This window comes from Lampetra fluviatilis, chromosome 5, assembly GCF_964198595.1.
Source record: "Lampetra fluviatilis chromosome 5, kcLamFluv1.1, whole genome shotgun sequence".
NCBI classification, from domain to species: Eukaryota; Metazoa; Chordata; class Hyperoartia; order Petromyzontiformes; family Petromyzontidae; genus Lampetra; species Lampetra fluviatilis.
In genome coordinates, this window is record NC_136279.1 from 7,234,942 (window position 1) to 7,256,864 (window position 21,923).

Genomic DNA, 21,923 nt, shown 5'->3' on the forward strand with positions numbered 1-21,923 from the left:
CGGTTGCCGGGCGCGACGGTTGTTGGATGCGGCGGTTGCCAGGCGCGGCGGTTGTTGGGTGTGGCGGTTGCTGGGCGCGACGGTTGTTGGGTGGCAGTTGGACTCCAGGCATGTGGTGGCACATGTAATCCAACACTGCGTATGCGAGGGTTGGTGGATCGCACAGTTGTTGTGAACTCCCTTCCTGTGGGTATCGAGGTGCCACATACCCTGGCTTGCCAGGAGAAGGCAAAACATCACGTGGACTTATCACCATCTGTTTCCATCTGTATAAGGATAGAGTGTTGTCACCCATATTTGCTCCGGTTTCCTCCCACTTGTATAATAAACACTCATCATTACATGGGTGAAAACGTCTTAAGATTAAAAAAAATTGCAGAACCCTCCTGAAAAAAGTCCTACGACTCAGTGTGGCTTTCCTGGATAGATAAGTAAATTCAATTAATTTAATTGAATGAATTCAATTTAATTCACAGGATGAAATTCTTACCCTATGGAAACTGGCAAGGAAAGTTGACAAATTAATCGTTTGAATTGACATGTGGACAGTTTCTCACGAGTATACACTGACTATAAAGCAAGCCCTCAGAAATATAATGCAAAATATGATACACACATTTAAATGAAAATGTAGGACTGAATTAGAGCTGCATCATGGGAACAACTCTTTATTGTTTTACCGGCAGCATTTGGCGAAAACGAGAGGAAAACCATTCTCTCACAAGTCTTTACTTTACATTAAACAAAATATCAATTTCCTGTTTAGTTAATCCATTCACAGACATGAAATTATCAACATTTAATTAACGGTCGCTAAAATAACACCCGTGTATGTATACCGTAATTTCACATGCATAGAAATTATGAATCATGCAAAGTGGGGTTTCAATGATTAAAAACAATTACAACGACATTAAATTGCTGCACACTATTTTCCGTGCATGGTAGATCTTTGAGGCGAGTTTGCACGCTGAGCTTACGGATTAACGAACACACTTAGATCGGATTACTCACCGAGAGACAGAGGGGCTCATCCAATGGGCAGTCATCATTTTGCGACGGGTTATCATCTCAGCTAGGCAAAAAGTGCAGTTCATCAACATTTCAGAATCAGAATATCTATTTATCGTGGAAGAATCTGATGAGCTATGAAGCTCTTTTTTCACATGTCCAGTCGGGGCGGGTAAGAACGTTTCAACAACAAACAGATGTGGCCCTATTCTAGCAGTGGAGTGCAGGAAATCTGTCGAATCTAAAATTGCATTGGAACACCGTGTTTGCATACGCTGAAGTATATGGGGTTTTGGTATTAATGGTAATTTCGACAACCTCAATTACACCATTTCACTTTTGGCAGTGATTGTTGTTGTTGACTTTCGTGACCGCGGATGACGCTGCCGGCGACGGTTTCGTGTCTTGTGTCGCCGAATGTGGTGTGGCTGCGAAGGCCGATGAGTGAATGACGGTCGATGTCTCGCCGCCACAGTGCATGCACTTGCTTGACGTTCGGGAAAAAAAGGTTGCCTCTTGAGACCCTTCGTTGTTTGTGAAGTTGTCTTTTTGTTGTTGTTAATCTCAACATTGGCCCGCGTTATTTTTTTAACACTGGGATACGCCACCTCGGATTGTTGGAAGACCTGCGTGGTCTGTGCAGGGGCAGCAATAACCGACTAATAATCTTATTTGATCCACAAGATGCAACGTTTATAAATATAAAAAAAAGTTTGTAGATGTTGTTATAGGTTGGTGGCTTTGCAGAGTTGTCATGCCAACACAGTTACAATAATCAAAATGGCGGTCTGTTATGTGTAAAGGCAGGGGAGATGTTTAACAATAACAGTACGTAGTAATACTTTTTTTCATTTCTCTACGTGAAAGTACATTTGATACTCCAACCAATGTACGCATTTCTTGTAGACTCAGCCTCAGTTGAAGGCGATAAATTATACTTTTCAAAATACGCCTTTATTTTAATATTCTTTGGTTCTTTTCGGTTAAGTCACGTCTAAAAATAAAATAATAAATCAAAATAAAACAACACATTACGACGTTTCGATTGCAACACAAGCAATCATCATCAGGCATAAAAGAAAATAGCAACAAAAATCTAACTAGAAAACTATAGACCGACATACAAGCAGACAGACATCACAACGGCACACATAGAGAGGAGTATACAGGCACACGAAAATTAAATAACCTAGTAAAATATTGAAATGTGATGTAATACAACACAGAGAGTCGGTTAACACACAATTAACGCATGGCCTGGTTGACTACGTGTTTCAAAATTTGCTTAGTTAGAATTTTAAGTGTGAGCAACAAATATCTAACTAGAAAACTATAGACAGACATACAAGCAGACAGACATCACAACGGCACACAGAGAGAGGACACAAATCGGCTGTGTGAGCAACAAACATCTAACTAGAAAACTATAGACAGACATACAAGCAGACAGACATCACAACGGCACACAGAGAGAGGACACAAATCGGCACAAAGAGATGGTCGTTTCTGTGACGGTCCCTTAAATATAGAGAGGTGACAACAGCATGCACATACTGTAGCGTTAGCAGCCTATAGTGAGTTCGCAAAGGTTGGTAACTGGGAAGTGAAGTTAAAAATAATTCGTTTTACTTAAGCATAAACAAGGGTGTCGGCATTTTGATAGGTCGAGTCGGGATACTTTAAGTGAATTATGCAATTGCTTGGGATGTTTTGGCCGTGTAAGTTTTCACAGTGAGCGATATTGATGAGTGATGACATCACGATGCAGTGCGTGGTAGCATCCGAGGTCTTGGCCTTGTTTCAAAGGTGGGTAGAGTTTGTCATGCCCATCAAACCGAGCTCAGAGTTAACCGACACAGAACCGTGCTCTTTGTCCCAGTCCGGTTCCAAGTCGCCGTGGGTCCAGGGCTTGACCGTGTATTGCCACTCATTGCAGACGTTCTCGGGTTTCGTGAACAGTGGCCGCCCTGGTTAATACTGGGGTGAAATGTAATTGACCGTAAAATATGCGCTCTCTGCTTCAACAGCGGACGTTAAAGATCCCGCGACGTTCATAAAAAAAAGGTAGGCAAAATTTCTCGTGTCCGAGTCCAAATTTGTCCAATTTTTTATTCAATTTTACGCAACTTACTTAAATTGATTTACTGTGTTAAACCATATCGCAGCCCCCCACCGCCCCCACCACTGTCAGAATATGCACGTCTGAATTATAGTGCCTTTGCGCTTAAAAAATGGCGCGTAAATACCAAACGTACTGCAGTCGTTATTGTTGATAGGTTCTGTTGTTCCATTCCTTCTACTGTAAAAAGAAGGCTGGCTTAACGAGCCCTGTAAGTCTTCACTGAGCTCATCGAACACTTATGCTTTGTAAATCCTTTATATTAAGTTCACTTGCTTGCTTGCGCGCTTACGACCGTGCAAATCTTTCGGTCGTTTATTAACCCACTTCCCGTGATCCAATCGAGCTGACATTTTCCACACAGACTCGTTGTTCGTGACAATTTATTTTCGTGAAATTTTTTTTCAAAATTTTTACACTTTTTAGGAAAAAATAAATTATATTTAATTACCAATTGCTTAATGGTGGCAGGCAATCATCTGACCCATAGGTGGCAGCCATCTCAAGCCAGAGGACGAGAGGACTCTAGCCGCCACGCATATAAAGGATTTAAAGTGAAAAACTTTGTTTTTTAGGGTTAATTTTTTAAACTTCTGAATGTGTGTGGCAGGAAGGGGGGGGTGCTGAATTTATTTCGCACTGGATGTAGCCAACCGTGCCAATTGGAGGGTGCTTTTTATAGTGGTGGTGTTATCCCTAACGAACCTATGGTTTCTCAAGTAACGTGAATAAGAATCAAACTGTTTGAGGTTATACTGTGAAGTAACTTCAATAATAAAACTGTCTCAGCAGGGGAAATAAAATAACAACGTAACTTTCTTTAAAACTTTTTCAGCAGAATTTGTGTTTTTTTTAAATAGGTAAGCTCCTCTCAAGAATGAAAATGATTCATTTACGGACACGTAGATAGTGCCAATATCAGGAGGGTGGAACGACGTAGCTTTAATGGTTCATCCTGTTTCACCCTGGTGCCTCGTTCCCCCTGGGTATCATCTTCCCTAACTTAAACAACCCAATTAATGTATAAAACTGTAGCTTTAAAGTGCAACATCATTCATCACAATGCGGCCATTATCATTAATGCCACCGTTTTGTAAACATTGTCCTCATTATCACATCTCTAGCTCCACCCTCGCCCATTCCTTGCCTGCCTGGACATGGTGTCGTCATTGGCCTGCTCTAGCTTCAGGAATGTGCCTATCTGTAATTGGTGATGCATCGGTGCAAAAGCGCAGTCCACACTCTGCGATTTTCACAGAGCTACACAGAGCAATTATCCACGGATGCGTAATCAATTTGAACGGGGGGTTTCGCTCTAATTGCCGCCCAAAGCGTTTCGTGTGAGACCAGAAGAGCACTGCACCGTGATTGGCAAAGCGATGTGACGATCGTTGCCGGTTGACTCCTTGGCAATGCCATATGTTGTTGATATTTGCCCTGTCGTCGCTCAATATAGTAACGCGTGACGCGACACAGAGTGGAGACGGAGCAACGATGCTCTTGGCTGACCCGCGAAGCAATGGTGCATTGACAAAGCACCCGTGTGGGCCAGGCTCTGTAAGGGAACAAACACGCAGCTATCTCTGCCATTCCCTCAGGAGACCCCTGGTTTGTGTGATGACAAATCGCGCGTACAGACCAAGCTAAAAGCTAAAGAGACAGCGTTGTCTAGGCAACTGGCGAGTTTCAAATTGACTTTTATTTTAAATTGGTTTCACAAGTGCTGCGTTTTTGTGAATACTTTTGTTATACGCGCATGTTTGCTCATAAGCTGTAGCCTAGCATAACAATGTACCCTGTAGTTATATTTTTAGATGCATTTAGGACACATTAAGAGGAGAAATATCCTACGGATGATACATTCTGTCCGATCGCAACTCCAATCAGAAGGCCGCTGTAAAAACAATGCATAAATCAAGTTTCAGGTTTATTTTGGTCAACCTGATAAGAACCAAAGAGACCGTGGTATCTTATTTGCAAGAGTGACCTGGGTCACCAACATGAGAAATGGAGGCCTTGGCAGTACACCGGTGCAGCATAACACACCGGTCCTTATGCAACAGTCTAAAATCTAAATATGAATCAGCAAATCTATGTATCAGTCTTTAATTGACCCTGTTGCCAAGTTTGACATGATTCGAATGTCAGTCTACTGAGACTTGCTAAACAAGGTCAGTATTGACCGTTGATTTGGGTCCGTTGAATCGGCCAAGTCTATAGGGCATGAGGAGTCAAATCTTTACCTTTGGAACACGGAGCAGCCAATCGCCATCAGGCTGTGTGCTGCTGTACGGCAACAGACTGCGAAGCTTCGTGTTCAGATGCTCATAACATTCGTCTTCCGATTGTTTCGACATCACGAGAACTGATTTTCACGCACCCTGCTAAATTTCCTGACCGGGGTTGGAGGGAAAGTTAATAACTGTTGCGAAAAATGTGCTCTTTTTATACCGCCAGTACGTTCAAATGCACAAACAAACGAAACGAAGTACAGTGATGAAGTAAAGCAATGGGAATCGAAATTATTGGAAGCGCACTAACGTTAAAGTTCCTGCAGCTGAAATCGGCTTGGCCAGATTACCTCCAAATCACAGTACAAAGTGGGCTATTCAGGATTTCATTTTCAATTCAAATTTTCAATCTGGGAAATTATTGTTACAAATAAATATACTTTAGTATAATTTTGATTCATGTAAGTTTAATTGTTTCTCCAACATCGTAACGAAAGCCCGCTGCACGGCTTGGTTCGGTGCTGTGAGGACACGGCACGGCATTTATCCTACGCTACTTTGTCTGGCGTTTAATGTTGCGCAGTTTCACTGATGCCCTGATGTCTCGCGATCGCTGTTGCAGCAACACCGGTTGTGCGATGTCTTTTGTTAAACTGAGGAGGGAAAAAACATCCTCGGATGCGTTGCACAAGCAATTTTTTAGCGTTTTTTTGTTTGAGGTTTTATTTTTCGTTGTACTATAAACCGCACGTTATCCTCCATGGCTGGATATTGGCTTGAGCTGAAATCTGGCAGAGTGTTCGAACGGCTGTTGCTGCCAAAAGAGTGAAATATGGAGAGTATTTTTGGGCAAATGTGCTCTGTGCTCATAACAGCGGCGCAACATTTACATTCAGTGGATATTATGCTCCCAGCACTGCAATCAATCATCTCCCCATTATTCTGTATTAGTTTCCTCTGGGTTTGGCAGCGAGATGTGAACTACTTCGCCTGATATGAAGGACGTGGTGGGTTTGATCCTGACCCTGACGCCTGTATATTTGGCGTTTGCATGTCTCTCTCCCCATGGTTGCGTGGAATTTTCTCCGGGTCCTCCGGTTTTTCCCTCCACATTTGGAAACATGCGTTTAGAGTATTTGGTTGCTATAAATTTCCACGTGATAAGCCACTTCGTTGAGCTATCATTTGTGATAGCCAGGTCGCTTTTGAAAAATTGGTCAGTGGGCCTTACCTGGTAAAATGTTTTAATAGTTTAGTTAAAAAAACTGGTTCTTCTAGATCGTTGTTGACGTCTGCAGCTTTGTCTACTATTTACGTTAGCAATTCTCGCAGGGCCTCGGAAGGGTTCTCCTGTTTCCTTCCATAGTAAAAAAAACCGTACAATGTAATTGGTAGTGGGTGGGTGGGTCGGTGATTGAGTGGGTGAGTGAGTGGGTGGGTGAGTGAGTGAGTGAGTGGGTGAGTGGGTGGGTGAGTGGGTGGGTGGGTGAGTGAGTGAGTGGGTGGGTGAGTGGGTGGGTGGATGGGTGGGTGAGTGAGTGGGTGGGTGGGTGGGTGAGTGAGTGAGTGAGTGGGTGGGTGGGTGGGTGAGTGGGTGGGTGGGTGAGTGGGTGGGTGGGTGAGTGAGTGGGTGGGTAGGTTAGTGAGTGAGTATGTGTTGTGACCTGCAGTGTGGTGGTTGAACACTGTGCATGAGACGACATTCTAGTGGACCGAGGCCTCAACATGGCCCACATTGGCCGTGGCAGTCTTCAGAAGCGCTGAGAAGTGTGAGACTGGTACACCCACCAGAAGATACTTTCTATTTAATTCACCATATATTTACATTAGTTTATGATCGTTTTATCCGGCATATGCATTTACCAGCTCCTGGTGTGCCGTTGTAGAATTTGAGCAACACATCTTAAAAATATGCACTGTGGGGCTTGGGTTTAATACGATAATGCCTTTAGAGCACTGATGAACTGATGAGGACAGGAAGGTAATTAGATCATTATAATGAGCCTAACAGATGTTTCACCATAATAGAATGATTGCAGAGAAGAACAGTATTGTGGTTTTAATATATAAAAGTAGCATATTTGGACGCCACTTTTGTATACTCTTCTTACAGGAAGTGGAATAAACCCGTGGTGAATGGTGTACCTTCTAGTCGCTACAGCAGAGGTCGCAACCGGGTACCCGATACCCGTACCCTACCCGATATCCGGCTACCCGTACCCAGCCGGGTACGGGGTATGGGTACCCGTTTGCGACCCTGGTGCGGCCGGGTACGGGTACGGGTAGGCCGTGAGTCACTGGTGAGTAACCGTTTGTCACTCATTTCGGGTAGGGTACGAGTACGGGTAGGGTACCCGAGCCCGTACCCGGCCGGGTACGGGTACCCATTTGCGACCCTGGTGCGGCCGGGTACGGGTACGGGTAAGGAATCAAAACCCGTTTGCGACCTCTGCGCTACAGGGGCCGCATGCATCCTTTACATTTGTAGTGGGTTCTATGGATGCATACACTTGAACTTGGAGGCAACACGTTTATTACACGACCCCAACAGGGTAACTACATAAACGTACACTGGTTAACTAGACCACAACGGGGTAACTACATAACCGGGTCAGTCAGTAACATACTGCCTGACCCACGATGCCGAGCGTAAAAACCGGAGACCGAAGATCGAAGAGACGTAGCACCGACGGGTTCCATTTCAGCAGACAGCCGCGATCGCTCTCGGGACTTCCCGTTTATGCTCTCGAGCGTGGCCTGGCTCCACCTTCGGCCACGCCTCCTTCTGGATCTCACCAGAAGGTTCTCTACCGAGCATCACGTGTCCCTCAAGCCACCCTTTTGGGCCCCCACGCTACCCTGTCCCGGTCACGTGCCCTCTCGGGTTCACCCAGACTGTCACGTCCTCACTTGCCCTCCCTCTGATCGTCACCAGGACCATGCCCTCTAGGGCAGCTTCTATGCCATACCCACTCTGGTGCCAGAGAGAGGCCCAAGACGCACAGTTCCACTCTTGTGACAATAGCTGGCGCTATACGCCATAGTGACTCCATTTGCGTCACTACACATTCAACATAACAAATATTTAAAAAAAACATCAACTATGCACCTGATACGATGCGTACACATATATTGAGAAGCGATCTCAATCTATGAACCAGTGCACGATTGCAAGCAGTGGCGTAACATGGTTGGTATGGGCCCTGGTGCAGGAAGGAAATGGGGGCCCTGCTGTCCATCTTCGCCAACTCATCGTAGCCCGCGAGTATTGCATTTGCAACGCCTGCAATCTCGATAGGTACGCCACTGGTCGCACGCCTACTGTTGCTGTTCTGCACAAACAAGTGCAAGCAGAATGGTGAAGAAGACGTTGTCAGGGTTGCCAGTGCGGAGGGTTTACGCCTTTAGATTTTAGTGCTGTGTTTTGCCCAAATGGACGGCTCACTTACTAGTGCTACTGCGAGCGGTGTTGTTCTGAAGTCCATTGTTCCACCTGTGTGTCTGTCTGCCCGACCCACTTGTGTCACACGCCTCTCTTCATTCCGTCATGTGAATTGTGTTCAAAGTGCTTTGCTTCGTCCCGCTAAACTCTCCATGCTGCTAACCTCTGGAACCCATCACCCTCTTCCTTAACACCCTGTGCTGATTAACTTTGGAAGTGATTCCTCACATCTGCCTTCCTTCTTAATTACCAATTAAAGTCTTTTAAGTTGATTTCCAGTCGAGGTGGACGAGAGACTTGGGTCAGCGGACTGAGCTGGCACTGCTGAGATCTTTCGTTTCAATCCAGATTTCGGCCACTCCCGGTGTCATGCATTGATGGTCAGCCTGGACACTAAATGATTGCCCCCCAAAACCCATAATAAACATTTCTTTTTCAACTGACAGTTTTAATCGCCAGCCCTGAGAGGAAAAATATCAATTTGTCTGTCGTTAAATGAACATATGCTGGACATCCGTGAAAAATAGCTTCAATATAGCTTATCGAATTTCTATAGGATAAATAAAGATTCTGATTATGACATCTCTTGTATAGCAGGGCATGCAGGAAAATGCTGCACACCTAGGTTGAAGTAGTTTTGTGATTTCACCTTCCAAGGACCATGCTCTTATACGGAATGATCCAAATGGACACAATTTTGGAATTAAATTGGGACGCAATGCATTTCCGGCGTTGAATAGGCTCACGATATATTCGGAGATTCGGACCTTTTATCAGCAACTTCCATTATGCAATGGCATGACCCTTCTTTCAGAGGCCCTTTAAAAAAAAATTGGCTGGGGAGAAACTCGTTAGTAATTTGGGTTTGTATCACTAGATAAAGTCCCACTTGTGTTCTAGGTGTCATGTAAAGAGATGATGCAGCATCCTTCTGAATGTTGTCAATGAGATTTGCATCGCACCGTGTCATGGGACGGCCTTGAGAGACGATGTCACAGAACCATATCACCGGAAGTCTCTTCAATAGGCTTCTCTCACACTTAGCCGAGATAAAGCAGGCCCATGCCCCTTGAAGATGGTTAATTTCATCATAAGCCTAGAACAATTTTGGTTATTGATTGTCATTTTTTGGGTGGCAGGGTAGCACAGTGGTAACACGTGTGCCCCACAGCAAAAATACTGTGGTGAAATCCCCCTGCACTTGTATATCCCCTGTCTTCTAATCTTCTAGAATGTAGTAATTGATACAAACCTCAGGTTTAGTATCTGTGGATTTTACAAGGAACGATCCATCACACAGCACAAAGAGAAATTAAATGATGCCACATTGCATGGGCATTTCACAACCGGCACATTTTCTTAATGCCAATCATTTTGTTGGTTGGTAGTGAAATATTTGTTCCTTCCCCCCTAGGATGCGAATTACAGCTTAATAATTGTGCCACACTGAAATTTTAGCATTGTTTGTTTAATAATGAGAGGGCCCGTTGAGATTCTTTATCTCTCTTTGAGGGCATTTTCTTTCCTCGAACCATAATTTTACAGGACGCAGTCTACGTCACTTAAAAAAATATAGTCACAGACCACTGAATCACTTTTGGGATTATTGATAGTGGGCAAGCGGCACACAGTTGTGCACCTCTGCTGAGGATTTTCTCTCGCGGTCTTTGAGCCACAATTTTCAGCAATGAGCATGCTTCGGAGTATCCTTGTTGTGAGCGCCCACCTCTATCGGTGACAATTGTGAATGCACTGTGCCACGTACATTATACACTCATACTACGGGCCTATTTAACCTGCCATCACTGCTGGCTGGCATTTAGAGGTGAACTTATTTGCTAAATCGTCGCGATTCGTGGCTTTGCGATTCCATCCAGGAATTAATTTCTGTTTAAATTTTACCATCTCATTTGTATTGCCTTTTATTTTCCCCCTATCTCGTTTGCTATAATAATCGGCTTTGCTCTATCCACTGCTGGATAAAGGCGTTCACAAACTTGTCGCCATCCGTCAAGGTTGGTCTCGTGATGCTACATTCTTTCTGGCACCTGCACACGAGCTGATTTCAATGATTCTCCTCCATAGTGAGTGTTCCCTTGGGCGTGTTCCATCCTTTGGCTGTCATTCCCAGATTAAACACGTACGTTGAAACCGCCAAAAGGAACCTGCACAGTTGAATCGTCAACCCGTCTGCTGTTCAGTATTGGGATTCTCACAACGATGATCTCTGCGTAATCCTCCAAGGTCCTGGCTTTCAGGCTGTGCTCATTTGTATATTTTAAGCTGATTTGTTTGGGCGCTCAACCTTAAGGCCATGATGACACACTCAAGCAGGATTAGGGCAGTAATTGCTGTCAATTGTCACCGGCGAAAAAAAATAGTTGAGTTTATATATAAGAAGATGTGGGGTCCTCAAACATCGGTGGTACACGCCTTGGGATGTCAATATACATAAAAGTGATTTAGAAAACAATGCATACGAATGGATTCCGTAAATCTTTCCAACGTGCATTCTTCCTTGCCGGATGTATTTAATAATTGGGCATTGGATGCCCATGGGGAGCTGTCACAGAGAAACGGAATTTCAGCTTTACAATGAGTTTTGTTTTTCCCCTGTCAGTGTTTCCAAGCTTTGGGGTAACCCTTTAATACTGGCTGCACATTTTGTTCATGTCGGATGGTCGTGATGAAAGTTATGTTGCTCACATGGTGTTGACAGACAGAGAGAGAGCGAGTGCAGTAACACATTAATCCTTAGTTGGAAAGCATTACAATGTATAAAAAATTAACCCGTAAAAACAAAGTTTTTCACTATAAATCCTTTATATGCGTGGCATCGGTTTCATTGTATTATTCATTTCTGTTTTTCTTGAGTAAGAGTTTCATTTATATCACATTGGTATTTTAAATAAAAAAAAAAAATTCCCTAAAAAGTGGAAAATTTTGGAAATTTGTTTTCACGAAAATAAATTGTCAAGCACAACGAGTCTGTGTGCAAAATGTCAGCTCGATTGGATCACGGGAAGTGGGTTAAAAAACGACCGAAAGATTTGCACGGTCGTAAGCGCGCAAGAAAGCAAGTAAGTTAACTTAATAAAAAGGATTTAAAAAGTGTGCAACCATTGTCAATCCATCAACGAATGAAGCCCGACAGCATGCGTGTTATTGACCATACTTCATCATTCTGGTCAGTGCGGGTTGGTGAAGGGGAACGGGGTGGGGGGGCGTGCGACTGGTTCTGGTACCACTTGCCACCGATGTTCGCCATCCCCGAGTATCGAGTGAGCTCGGATGCTAATCCTGGCTCACTAACCACTGAATCACCACTCCGTGCTGAAATGCATCTTGCCTGTGCCGATTCGTTGTTGCCATTAATGAACTGCAATATGAAAACACTCCAAACCTACCAGCCCTGACTGAGATTCAAACATCTCATTTTCCCTAATTGGCACGCTCATGAGCCTTTGACAGCTGTCAACTGGGAAACGTGGGTTTTGGAGTAAAGTTCAGGATTCACGGTGAACTGTCTAATTATGCCTCCAGACCATACCTATTCCTGGGTGCTGTGGAAACGCCACGCCTGTCAATACTTCCGCTGCTTGCCCGAGTGAATGAGGACAATGCAATTCGGTGCATAATAACTATATTCTCCGGATTTTAAGACGCATATATTAACCCCCCCCCCCCCACCCGTATTTTATATGAAATATTGGATGTGTGTCTTATAATGTGGTGGGTGTGTGTTAGACCATGTTTGTGGGGACCGGTGGTGTAGCGCTTAGCGCGCTGCGCTACAAACCCACCGACCCGAGTTTGATTCCAGCTCACGGCTAACACCAGTGACAATTATCTGAATTGGGCCTGGGCCTCCCCTAGGTCGACTCTGCCTCAAATGAGTATCTGGTGCGGTATATAAAAAAACATCGCCACTGGGGAGACAAAGGCGGCCAGGTGTGGTACTTGCCACCCACCTCGTCTGTCGAGCCGGCCTTCATAGGTGCTACTCGCTAACATCACTTGGCTCAACAATCTGCAAAGGCTATACGGGGGGTCTTTGTCCTTATTATAACCTGTCGCCAGACACAGTTTCGGGGTGTGTTTTATCCTCCGGAGCACCTTACAATCCGCAGAATACTTTAACATGAAGCATACAGGGTGATGCGTTTATAGATACACCATTGATATCCAATGATCTTTTATTTTTTAAATAGGCGTATTGAACATTGTCGAAGTGATGGCTGTGTTTCCTACAGAGGAGATACTGTTTAAAAGATGGAACGAGTGCACTGAGAATCCGTTGATGGTCAAATTAACACGCTCAAAATTAAGACGCAATGACAGTGCTTCAAAGTAAATCCAGGAATAGCCCTCCAACAACACAACATTTTAACGATACGAGGCGCAGCTGTTTGGTGGACCCAATTTCAAGATATAGCGATTTCAAATCCGGTCCATCTTGTTGAAACGCCCTGTACATTTCCCCTTGGGGCGTGGTAGCTGAGTCACCTGGGCATCTCGGAGCTCAGCTTCTTCTTCCACGTGGGGTGTTCCGCTGTCCTTACCATCCTTCTCCGCGCTGCCCTGTCCTGCGCCATCTCTCTTTGCGTTCCTCGGGCCACCGTGGTCCGATCGTACCACATTGCCCCCCCACCTCTTCTTCTGCTTTCCTCTTGATCTATTTCCTTACACTTGCATCGCATGCACCTTCATGGCCCACAATTTTCCTGTTGTCTCTCCACATGACCGAACCACAGCAGCTGGAACCGCTGAGCTCCTCTGTTCTAATCCGGTTTTTTAGACACCCGTAGTTGAAACTGGGCTCTCAGGTGTGGTGAGTTGATGGACTTCGTGGTCACCAATGAGCTTCCAAAAAAACAACGCCTATCTTTGGCGAAATTCCAGCAATGAGGGTTAAAAAGTGAAATGTGGCTTTGACCGCCACCACGTCATTGACAATTACCATGGGCGCGTGAGTAAGTAACCCCCCCCCCTCTCTCTCTCGCGTGCCGATACGTTTTAGTGCGACTTTGTTTACCCACGTAAGAACGCAGAGAGGCGAGGATAGTGTAATTTGCACGAGTGACCCTGGTCACCAACATGATAAAAGCATTAACATTGAAGAAGAAAACAAACTTAAGTCCAATAATGAAGCAAATATAAATCATAGCAACGGCGTCATCAATTAGTTCCGTGGGCCATTTTCGACTCGAGTACCAATTGGACATTATTTTATTCATCTCGTGTCATGACAACAGTAAGATCATTTAGGTGGGTGGGAGGGGGACATATTTAAAAAAGTATTACCTTGCAGAATAAAATAAATAACCTTTAAACATCCAGCTATTGCCTTCGTAAATGCATACCGAGACTTGGACTGATTCGCTTGCCCGTCTGTAGATGTTGTGTTGGGAACGCACGTGACGGCTCCCCCGACCCTCGTACCCCGCTCGTGTTATTGTTGCTTATTTAAGCGGACCACGAATCTACACTATGGGAACCTCATTTGCCAGTAAAAATATGATAATAGTTGTTTTTACCCTTCTATCTGGCAACAAAACTGACACATTTTAACAAGGAGTCATGTTTGCATAGACCGCAATACCTGCAGTCTCTTTTGTTTGTATTATGACTGCAGGTATTGCGGTCTATGTAAACATGACTCCTTGTAAAAAGGTGTCAGTTTTGTTGCCAGATAGAAGGGTAAAAAAAAAAATTATCGGACCACGAATCTGAAGTGAGGTGGGGGGGGGGTCTCAGACTGACGGTGACTGCGATCTCCTTGCTGCGAGCTGAACTGTTAAAGAGCAGAGGCCGGTGTGACGCATCCACTTGTTCGTCTGCGCCGCGCTCCTTAGGGGCCGTCCATAAATGACGTCACACACCTAGGGGGGGGTCAGACATTTGTGACGATGTGTGACGAGGGGGGGTGGTTTGATAAATGTGACGTCACATCAAAATGCGCAATTTTAAATAAATATAGACAACGCGTTCTACTTAATTAAATAGTCTTTTAATAAATGTTTTCTCCTACAGCTTCAGAGAGCAGCGCCACATTAAATAGTACTACAATGACAATAGTTTAAAGCGATTTGAAGCATGTTTTATTTTGGGGGGGGGGGGGGTGCAGAGCTCTGTGACGTCATATTTGAGGGGGGGGGTCTGACTTTTTGTGACGCCGTGTTACGAGTAGGGGGGGGGGTTCAAAATCGTCCAAAATCGCGTGACGTCATTTATGGACGGCCCCTTACAGCTGCACGCGGGAAGATTCAAAAGGCTGGAGGTGGGATGAGCGGGGGCGGGGGCGGGGATGCGCTCGTGTGAGTTGCCGTGAAGGGGAGAAAGATTTTGGGACGACCAGAGAAGCAGAACAGAGTCGTGAGAGGCCAAGACGAGAGCAGCTGCCGATGGTAAGGCGGGGACTTGGGTTGGGGTGGAGTTTTATCCCGGAGAGTTAAGGGGCCGTCCATAAATGACGTCACGCGATTTTGGACGATTTTTGACCCCCCCCCCCCCCCACTTCGTCACACGGCGTCACAAAAAGTCAGACCCCCCCCTCAAATATGACGTCACAAAGCTCTGCCCCCTCCCCCTAGGTGCGTGACGTCATTTATGGACGGCCCCTAAGGGAGAAAGAGCTGCCAAGCAAGCCGTAGCAATACAGCAGCGCGCGAGACAGATTTGGGGTTAGGATGAATTTAATGGGATTCTGTAGAATAATTATGGCGTGTAGCGATACCAACACAGCCGGCATTCGCCACTAAGTGGCGGTGACGTCACCACGGCGCCTGTGTGTCAGGCCAGGTGCACTTTGAGGCCACGCGAAGTGTCGAAGGCTCGCTGGCAAGGAGGTCTTGGGACAGACCCAGAAAGTGCCACGGGTTGGCTGATTTGAGATGACTGGTAGATGCGCACCAGCTGTACCCCTTACTGTGCCAACCGATAGCGTTTGAGGGTGATCGTGTTTTAACGCACCGCTTTATTTGACCGACACTTAGCGAACAATAGCTTTGGTAATAAAGTGATTATGATGTCAAACCCGAGCGTCGGCGGTGTTGTTCGTGGGTTTGGAGGGTGACGGATCACCCCCGAGATGATGGGTCACCTAACTCGAGGTGCAGGAATGCAGCGCCCCCTAGTGATGTCACAGCCCAGGTGGCTGTGACATCACTTGTCGTAAATCGGCCAGCATCACGGCGTGAGATGGAGGCGATGTGGCGGGTCGCTCTCATGTTAGCTTATGGATCCCAGAACACCAAGGGGTGCTTTGAAAACCACCACCAGTCAAGGATATAATGTGTGGGCAAAGGAAGGAGAAAGGCAAGAGAGAGAGAGAGATGAGAAAGGATGGGAATTGAGAGGCAAAGGAACGGTGATATCGGAGGACCAAATGGTGAGGAAAGATGATAGAGAAGTCAGAGGCTGCATGAGGGCCTTGACAGCAAGCAGAGCAGCGTTTGCTTTTCACGGGGGGTGGGGAGAAGGGAGGGATTCAGAGTCGGGGTGGTCACACAGAAGTCACGTGATTTACGGAAGGCTTTTGCTGATTTTAAATATATAATGGTGGCACTTGATTCTGCAGCCATGCTCTTCGAGTCCGATTGCCAGATTTTTCGTTCAACGGAAGCAAATTTTACCTGCTATGTTTGCCCTGTGGATATTATTTTGATTATATGGCCCTTTGTCAATGCAAACGCTGGATGAAGACCTCGTCATGCTGTGTCGGTTATGGGGTTGTTTGACCATACTGATTCAAGTTCATGTTCATTTATTAGGTATAGCCCTGTGAGCCTTTCGTCTCTTGAATCGGGTGCAACCGCAACAAACAAAAACATGAACAAGAAAACATCTTAAAGTGACTATGTGCAAACAGAAAATCCAAGAAAAGACAGCAAAATATTGCAGAAAAAGCACCGTACACCAACGCTGTGTGCAAAAATCCCAGTGGGATGCAAGTCAAACAACAACAAGCACAAGACAACTTAGAATAAGGCCATCAGTATAACTCCGTACTACAAAAAACAAACATGGCCAAACCAAAACACTTTTCAAAATCACCAAAATAAAGCCATGGAAGCAATGAAACAGTGATCATAGGAACTGTGACCGAATTTTCACAATAAACGACGTAACAACAATAACAATAAACACGTTGGTCAGTGTTGTAACAATAAACACGTTGGTCAGTGTTGGCTGGTGACAGTAGCACCCAGGGCTGGTTCATCTCTTGCCACTGATGCCAGATGTGGTCTGGAATGAGACTCAGTTTACTGGGCTCACAGCGCGAGTGAGCTAACCATTGCACCGGCGTATAATGACATAAAACATAGGTGCTATAATAATAGGGGTTTTCACCTTTTTTTCTGGCGACAAAACTGAAACCTTTTGCAAGGAATCATGTTTACATTAACCACAATACTTGCAGTCAGAATGCAAACAAAAAACAACACTCTGATAATTTATGCATTGTCCCTTGAAACTGATTGGTCCAGAAAAAAGGGAAAAAACCCTATTATTATATTTTGGTACTGGCAAAGGAGGCCTCATGAAGTAGATGCTTACCCAGAGCCCTCATTACCCTGATAGTGCGTTGTCTTTGAACTGTGTGCCTTTTGGCGTCATCTGGTCGAACACCGTATGAGACTAGGCTCTAAGGAAAGCTGTCTCTGGTGTGGACCAATCAGTTTCAAGGACAATGCATAAATTATCAGAGTGTTGTTTTTGGTTTGTATCCTGACTGCAAGTATTGTGGTTAATGTAAACATGATTCCTTGCAAAAGGTTTCAGTTTTGTCGCCAGAAAAAAGGGGAAAAACTTTATTATTATATTTTGGTACTGGAAAAGGAGGCCTCATGACATAGGTGCCACTTGTATTTTTTTAAAGGCACTCTGCTCCTCCCACCCAGCTTAAAATACGCTGCCAAGCTTAGTCGTGTTTCATTAGGACGCTGTTTTTCCGACAGCTCTGTTCTTCACCTGAGGACGGCTGCTTGTATTGTGGCCGAAACGTCGTGAGAATTTTATAATGTTTGATTTTTATTATTTTATTATTTCCCTTCTACGTGACTTTACCGAAAGATCCAAGAAAATGAATCCCTACAATCACAAAAGCTTTAAATAGAAATTGTATTTTTGACTTTGTTTCCCTTAAAACAAAAAAACTCCCCACAACAAACGTGGTCATAGCTAACATAGCCATGTTTTTGGGAAGTGCTCGCAATGTCACATGATCTTTGACTTGAGCCATCATCCGAGGCATCACAAACACAGGATCCTCACATCCCTCCTGGCTCCCCCGCAAAAAACACAAACCGCCAACTCCATCACGCGTCGCACCATCAGCCACGTCCCTTGCACGGGGTAGTGATCCCGCCTAGATAGGGCTGTCTGCTCCCATCGCGATCGCAGGGAAGGTGAGAATCTCGGGGTTCAAATTGCACAGCTGTCGCTGTCCCCGCATGCATGTTAACGAGTTGTCTCGGTCGCCGCAGCCAACGTTTTATTTTTGGCGATTCTACGCACTCTCCAAGCGCTAATAGATGTCCGTATGACTTCCTGGCAGTGGTTATTTATTTTTTGAGCGTGTGCCTTGCGTGCCCGGTGTTTATTTGACGTTATTATTCCTTTGGTAGAGGGGCCACGGGGGGTGGGAAATTAAGTAGGCCTCGGACGCGATTTGTTTTTAATTGGCGAGCACAAACAATTGTGTGTGTGTGTGTGCACGCTGTGAGGAAGCAGTGTCGAGTGCGAATACTCACCGAGTTTCTTTACCCTTATCGATAAGCAATTGTGTGTTTGGCAGAGAGAGTTTTGGTGTGGCAGCTATTTGCCCCGTGCTGTGTGCCTGCCCCTGCCACCTTTAATTTCTGCCGCCCACTCAAACTAAAATTATTTTTAAAAATATAATAATGGGGTTTTCCCATTTTTTCTGGCAACAAAACTGAAACCTTTTCACAAGGAATCGTGTGTGCATTAACCACAATACTTGTGGTCAAGATGCAAACAGAAAACGCACGCTGATAATAAAGGGGAAAACCCCTATTATTATATTTTGGTACTGGCAAAGGAGGTCGAATGATATTTAAAAAATCTTTTTTTATTTTACCGGGTAAGGCCAACTGAGCTATATAGCTCTTTTCAGAAGCGACGTGGCCACAAATGATAGTGGCTTATCATCATGTGGAAATTTAAATGCATGTTGATTCTAAATGTGGAGGGAAAACTGGAGGACCTGGATAAAAATCCACACGACCGTGGGGAAAACATGCAAACCCCATACATATAGCAGGCGTCAGGGTCGGAATCGAACCCACGACCTGCATACAAGGCGAGGTAGTTAACATCTCGCGTCCATGGAAATTCACTACCTACGAGCCTCACTGCACATGATTTAATTTTTTTGAAAGGGGTTCCAAATGAAAATGAAATGTAGCCGCGTGCGCCGCTATGTTTGTAAAGCCTGCACGCTTGTACTAAGGCAAACAACATGAATTCACTTGTAATTCATTTCGGCGCTGCTGCACATTGAAGAGTCGTGCACAATGCGCATATTTAACCCTTTCTGGTTCCGAGACGTCTGCAAGTTGTAAGGTGGGTCCCGTCCAACGCTGAATCTCGGAACGCGCGAGCGTTTTGCGTTAATTTTGTTTAGAGAAGCATTGCGTCGGTTGTTTTTCAAGACATTGTACTCGCCGCAGATAACTGAGGTAACAGGACCGCACCCTACGATAGCTGGCGACAAACTGCCAAGCCCTCCCGCGTGGCCTTGTGAGATCCTCAGTACGTCTTCCGACCTAAAGACGTAGAAATAGAGTTCTCAGAACAGAATCAGAAGAAAAACCGACGACATAAACGTACATCACCGGATTGGGTAATGGTTAATAAATGTGTTAATCTCGCCAACCCGTGCTTTGTTTTTGTTTTCCCACAGGGCAGCGATGAAGCGGCATGGGATGACATCTGGGCAAGCAGGAAAATTATTTTATTTCCCAGCCTCTAATAATCGACGCAAAATTGATTTGGAATAAAATTATTAAACCCTATAAATTGAGGAATCAATTCGTTAAAGCCATCCTGAGCAATTTTTTGTTGTTTTTTTAATCTATTTTCTTTCCAATGAAACTTAACTTGGCACCGTGGAAAAGATCGGTTACAACCAGCCTAAGGACGACCAAAACAAAACATTGAAATTAAGAGATTGCAGGGAAGAGGTAATCGGTCAGCGGAACCCTACGCAGCTTAGCAAACTATGTTTTTTAATCGACAACGCTAGCACAGAAGCAGCAGCAGCAGCAAATGCAAATGTTGACTCCAGTGGAAGGATGGTGAGAGACGAACGAACAATTCACTTGCCACAGCATCTCCAGATTGACACCTGAAGTAGCACCAGTGGAGGCCACTGAACCCGAGTGTCGACTGCGAGCGAGCACAGCTAAAACTGGCCAATCGGCGGACTCGCGTCGCGATGAAGGGACTCACGGGAAGCCACACTCAGCCGCAGCTGAGCTCGATGGCTTCCGGCGGCAGTCTGGGCGGCCTCAGCGGGGGCGGCGGCCCCATGATGTCGGACGACACGCTGCGGGCCACGGCGGTGGGCGACGGCTCGCGGAGGGCCTACATGCTGGGGCCTCCGCCGCCGCTGCTGGAGCACGTGGCGGGGGGGGGCCCGCCGTCCGTGGCGGCGCACCACGGCCTCATCATGCCCGGCGTGCCGCCCCACGGTGGCGCCGCGTCGGTGTCGCGCGCCTCCATGCAGGTGGAGATGGCGGGGATGGCGGGCAGCGGCTCCCACCCACACGGGTTCCCGCTCGTGCTCACCGAGCAGCTGAGCGCCAGCAGCACCTTCCCCAGGTGATGCCGCCGCGTGACCGATCGTCGTCTGATGCAAGTTCGAGGCTTCCGCAGGAACTAAACACAATTTTAAATCGCAGGCAGCGATGCTCCAGCGATACCAAACTGCAATAACAAATGCAAAGCCGTGGCAGTGATTGCTGACGTGACATTACCGGAGTGCTCCGAACTTAAATTTTAAAGAATGTTTTTTTTTTAAATCTCTCATTAATCACCCCCGCCGATATGCGTCCAAACCAATCGGCTCTTGGAGGCGGAGAACAGTGCAGTAAAAATAAATTGTTCTACTGTACTTCCACCACCGTAACAGACCCACACTGAGCGGCGAGGTGAAGTCTGATCAAATAGCCCCCACGACCAACGTGGCGTGAGGGCGTCCTCATACAGCAGTGGATTAACAAAAGCGCCGTAATGTGGAATGAAGCTTCGAACTTGTGTCGGAGAGTCTGGGACGAGCGGCCCTGGGCACAACATCAGAGCTGTTTTGGTTTTGGATTGCATCTCACTTTACTTTTTTTTATGCTTTTATTGCTACACAACGCGAGCCCGCTACAATACGCCGATGTGTATCTATAACATCAGAGCTGTTTCTTTGTTGTTTTGGTTTTGGATTGCATCTCACTTTATTATTATTTTTAAATGCTTTCATTGCTAAACAACGCGAGCCCGCTACAATACGCCGATCGCCATTGGAATGGAACAAAAATTCCGCGAGCAGCAACTCCAATTTGCTGCGGCGGAAACGTACAAAGTGGGGGGGCGGGGGGGGGGGAATTGCACTCGCTGCCCCAGCCAATTGGGAACCACGTGCAGGGACATGAGGATTTATATGGGGAAAGGGAAAGGTGACTAACATACTGAGGGAAAACCAGGGACGGGGGGAGTGGGGGAGGGGGGAAGATAGAAGCAAAGGAGTACCCCTACAAATGAAAAAAACATACATATGGGCTTATGCACTAACCTCCCACCGCTCAAGGATTCGCTCCGACCCGTTCACGGCTGAGGGACACAGCCCCTCTTTGCACCCGTCCCCATCTCCCGACCTCTTCGCCCGTGCCCCTCATTTTAGGCTCCGTAGGAAGGGGCACCCCCTGGTCCTCACTTTATAGTTTTAAAAAAGTCTCGGTCTTCGAAACTTTTTGTTTGGCAGAAAAGTGCCCTGCGCTAATCACCGGAATAGCTGGTGTGCTTAGTGAACATCAGCACTGGGGAACACACGGAGCTCTCCATGGTGCTGAGTGTGCCTTCTTACAGGACCACGCGAGCCATGGAC

General features: G+C 45.9%; 1 protein-coding gene across 6 annotated transcripts in view; it reads left to right on the plus strand.

Annotated features, from left to right (window-relative positions):
• LOC144932485 (disks large-associated protein 2-like) overlaps window positions 1-21,923 on the plus strand; it is a 173,813-nt gene that overhangs the window by 113,215 nt on the left and 38,675 nt on the right. For 5 of the 6 annotated variants that reach the window (XM_078856601.1, XM_078856604.1, XM_078856605.1 and 2 more), the window contains exon 2: window positions 19,731-20,650. In XM_078856601.1, the coding sequence (XP_078712727.1) occupies window positions 20,265-20,650 (386 nt within the window). In that variant the 5' untranslated portion in view covers window positions 19,731-20,264. Of the gene's footprint in view, window positions 1-15,137; window positions 15,211-19,730; window positions 20,651-21,923 lie in introns of those variants that run through there. The other variant, XM_078856602.1, reaches the window with a different exon arrangement.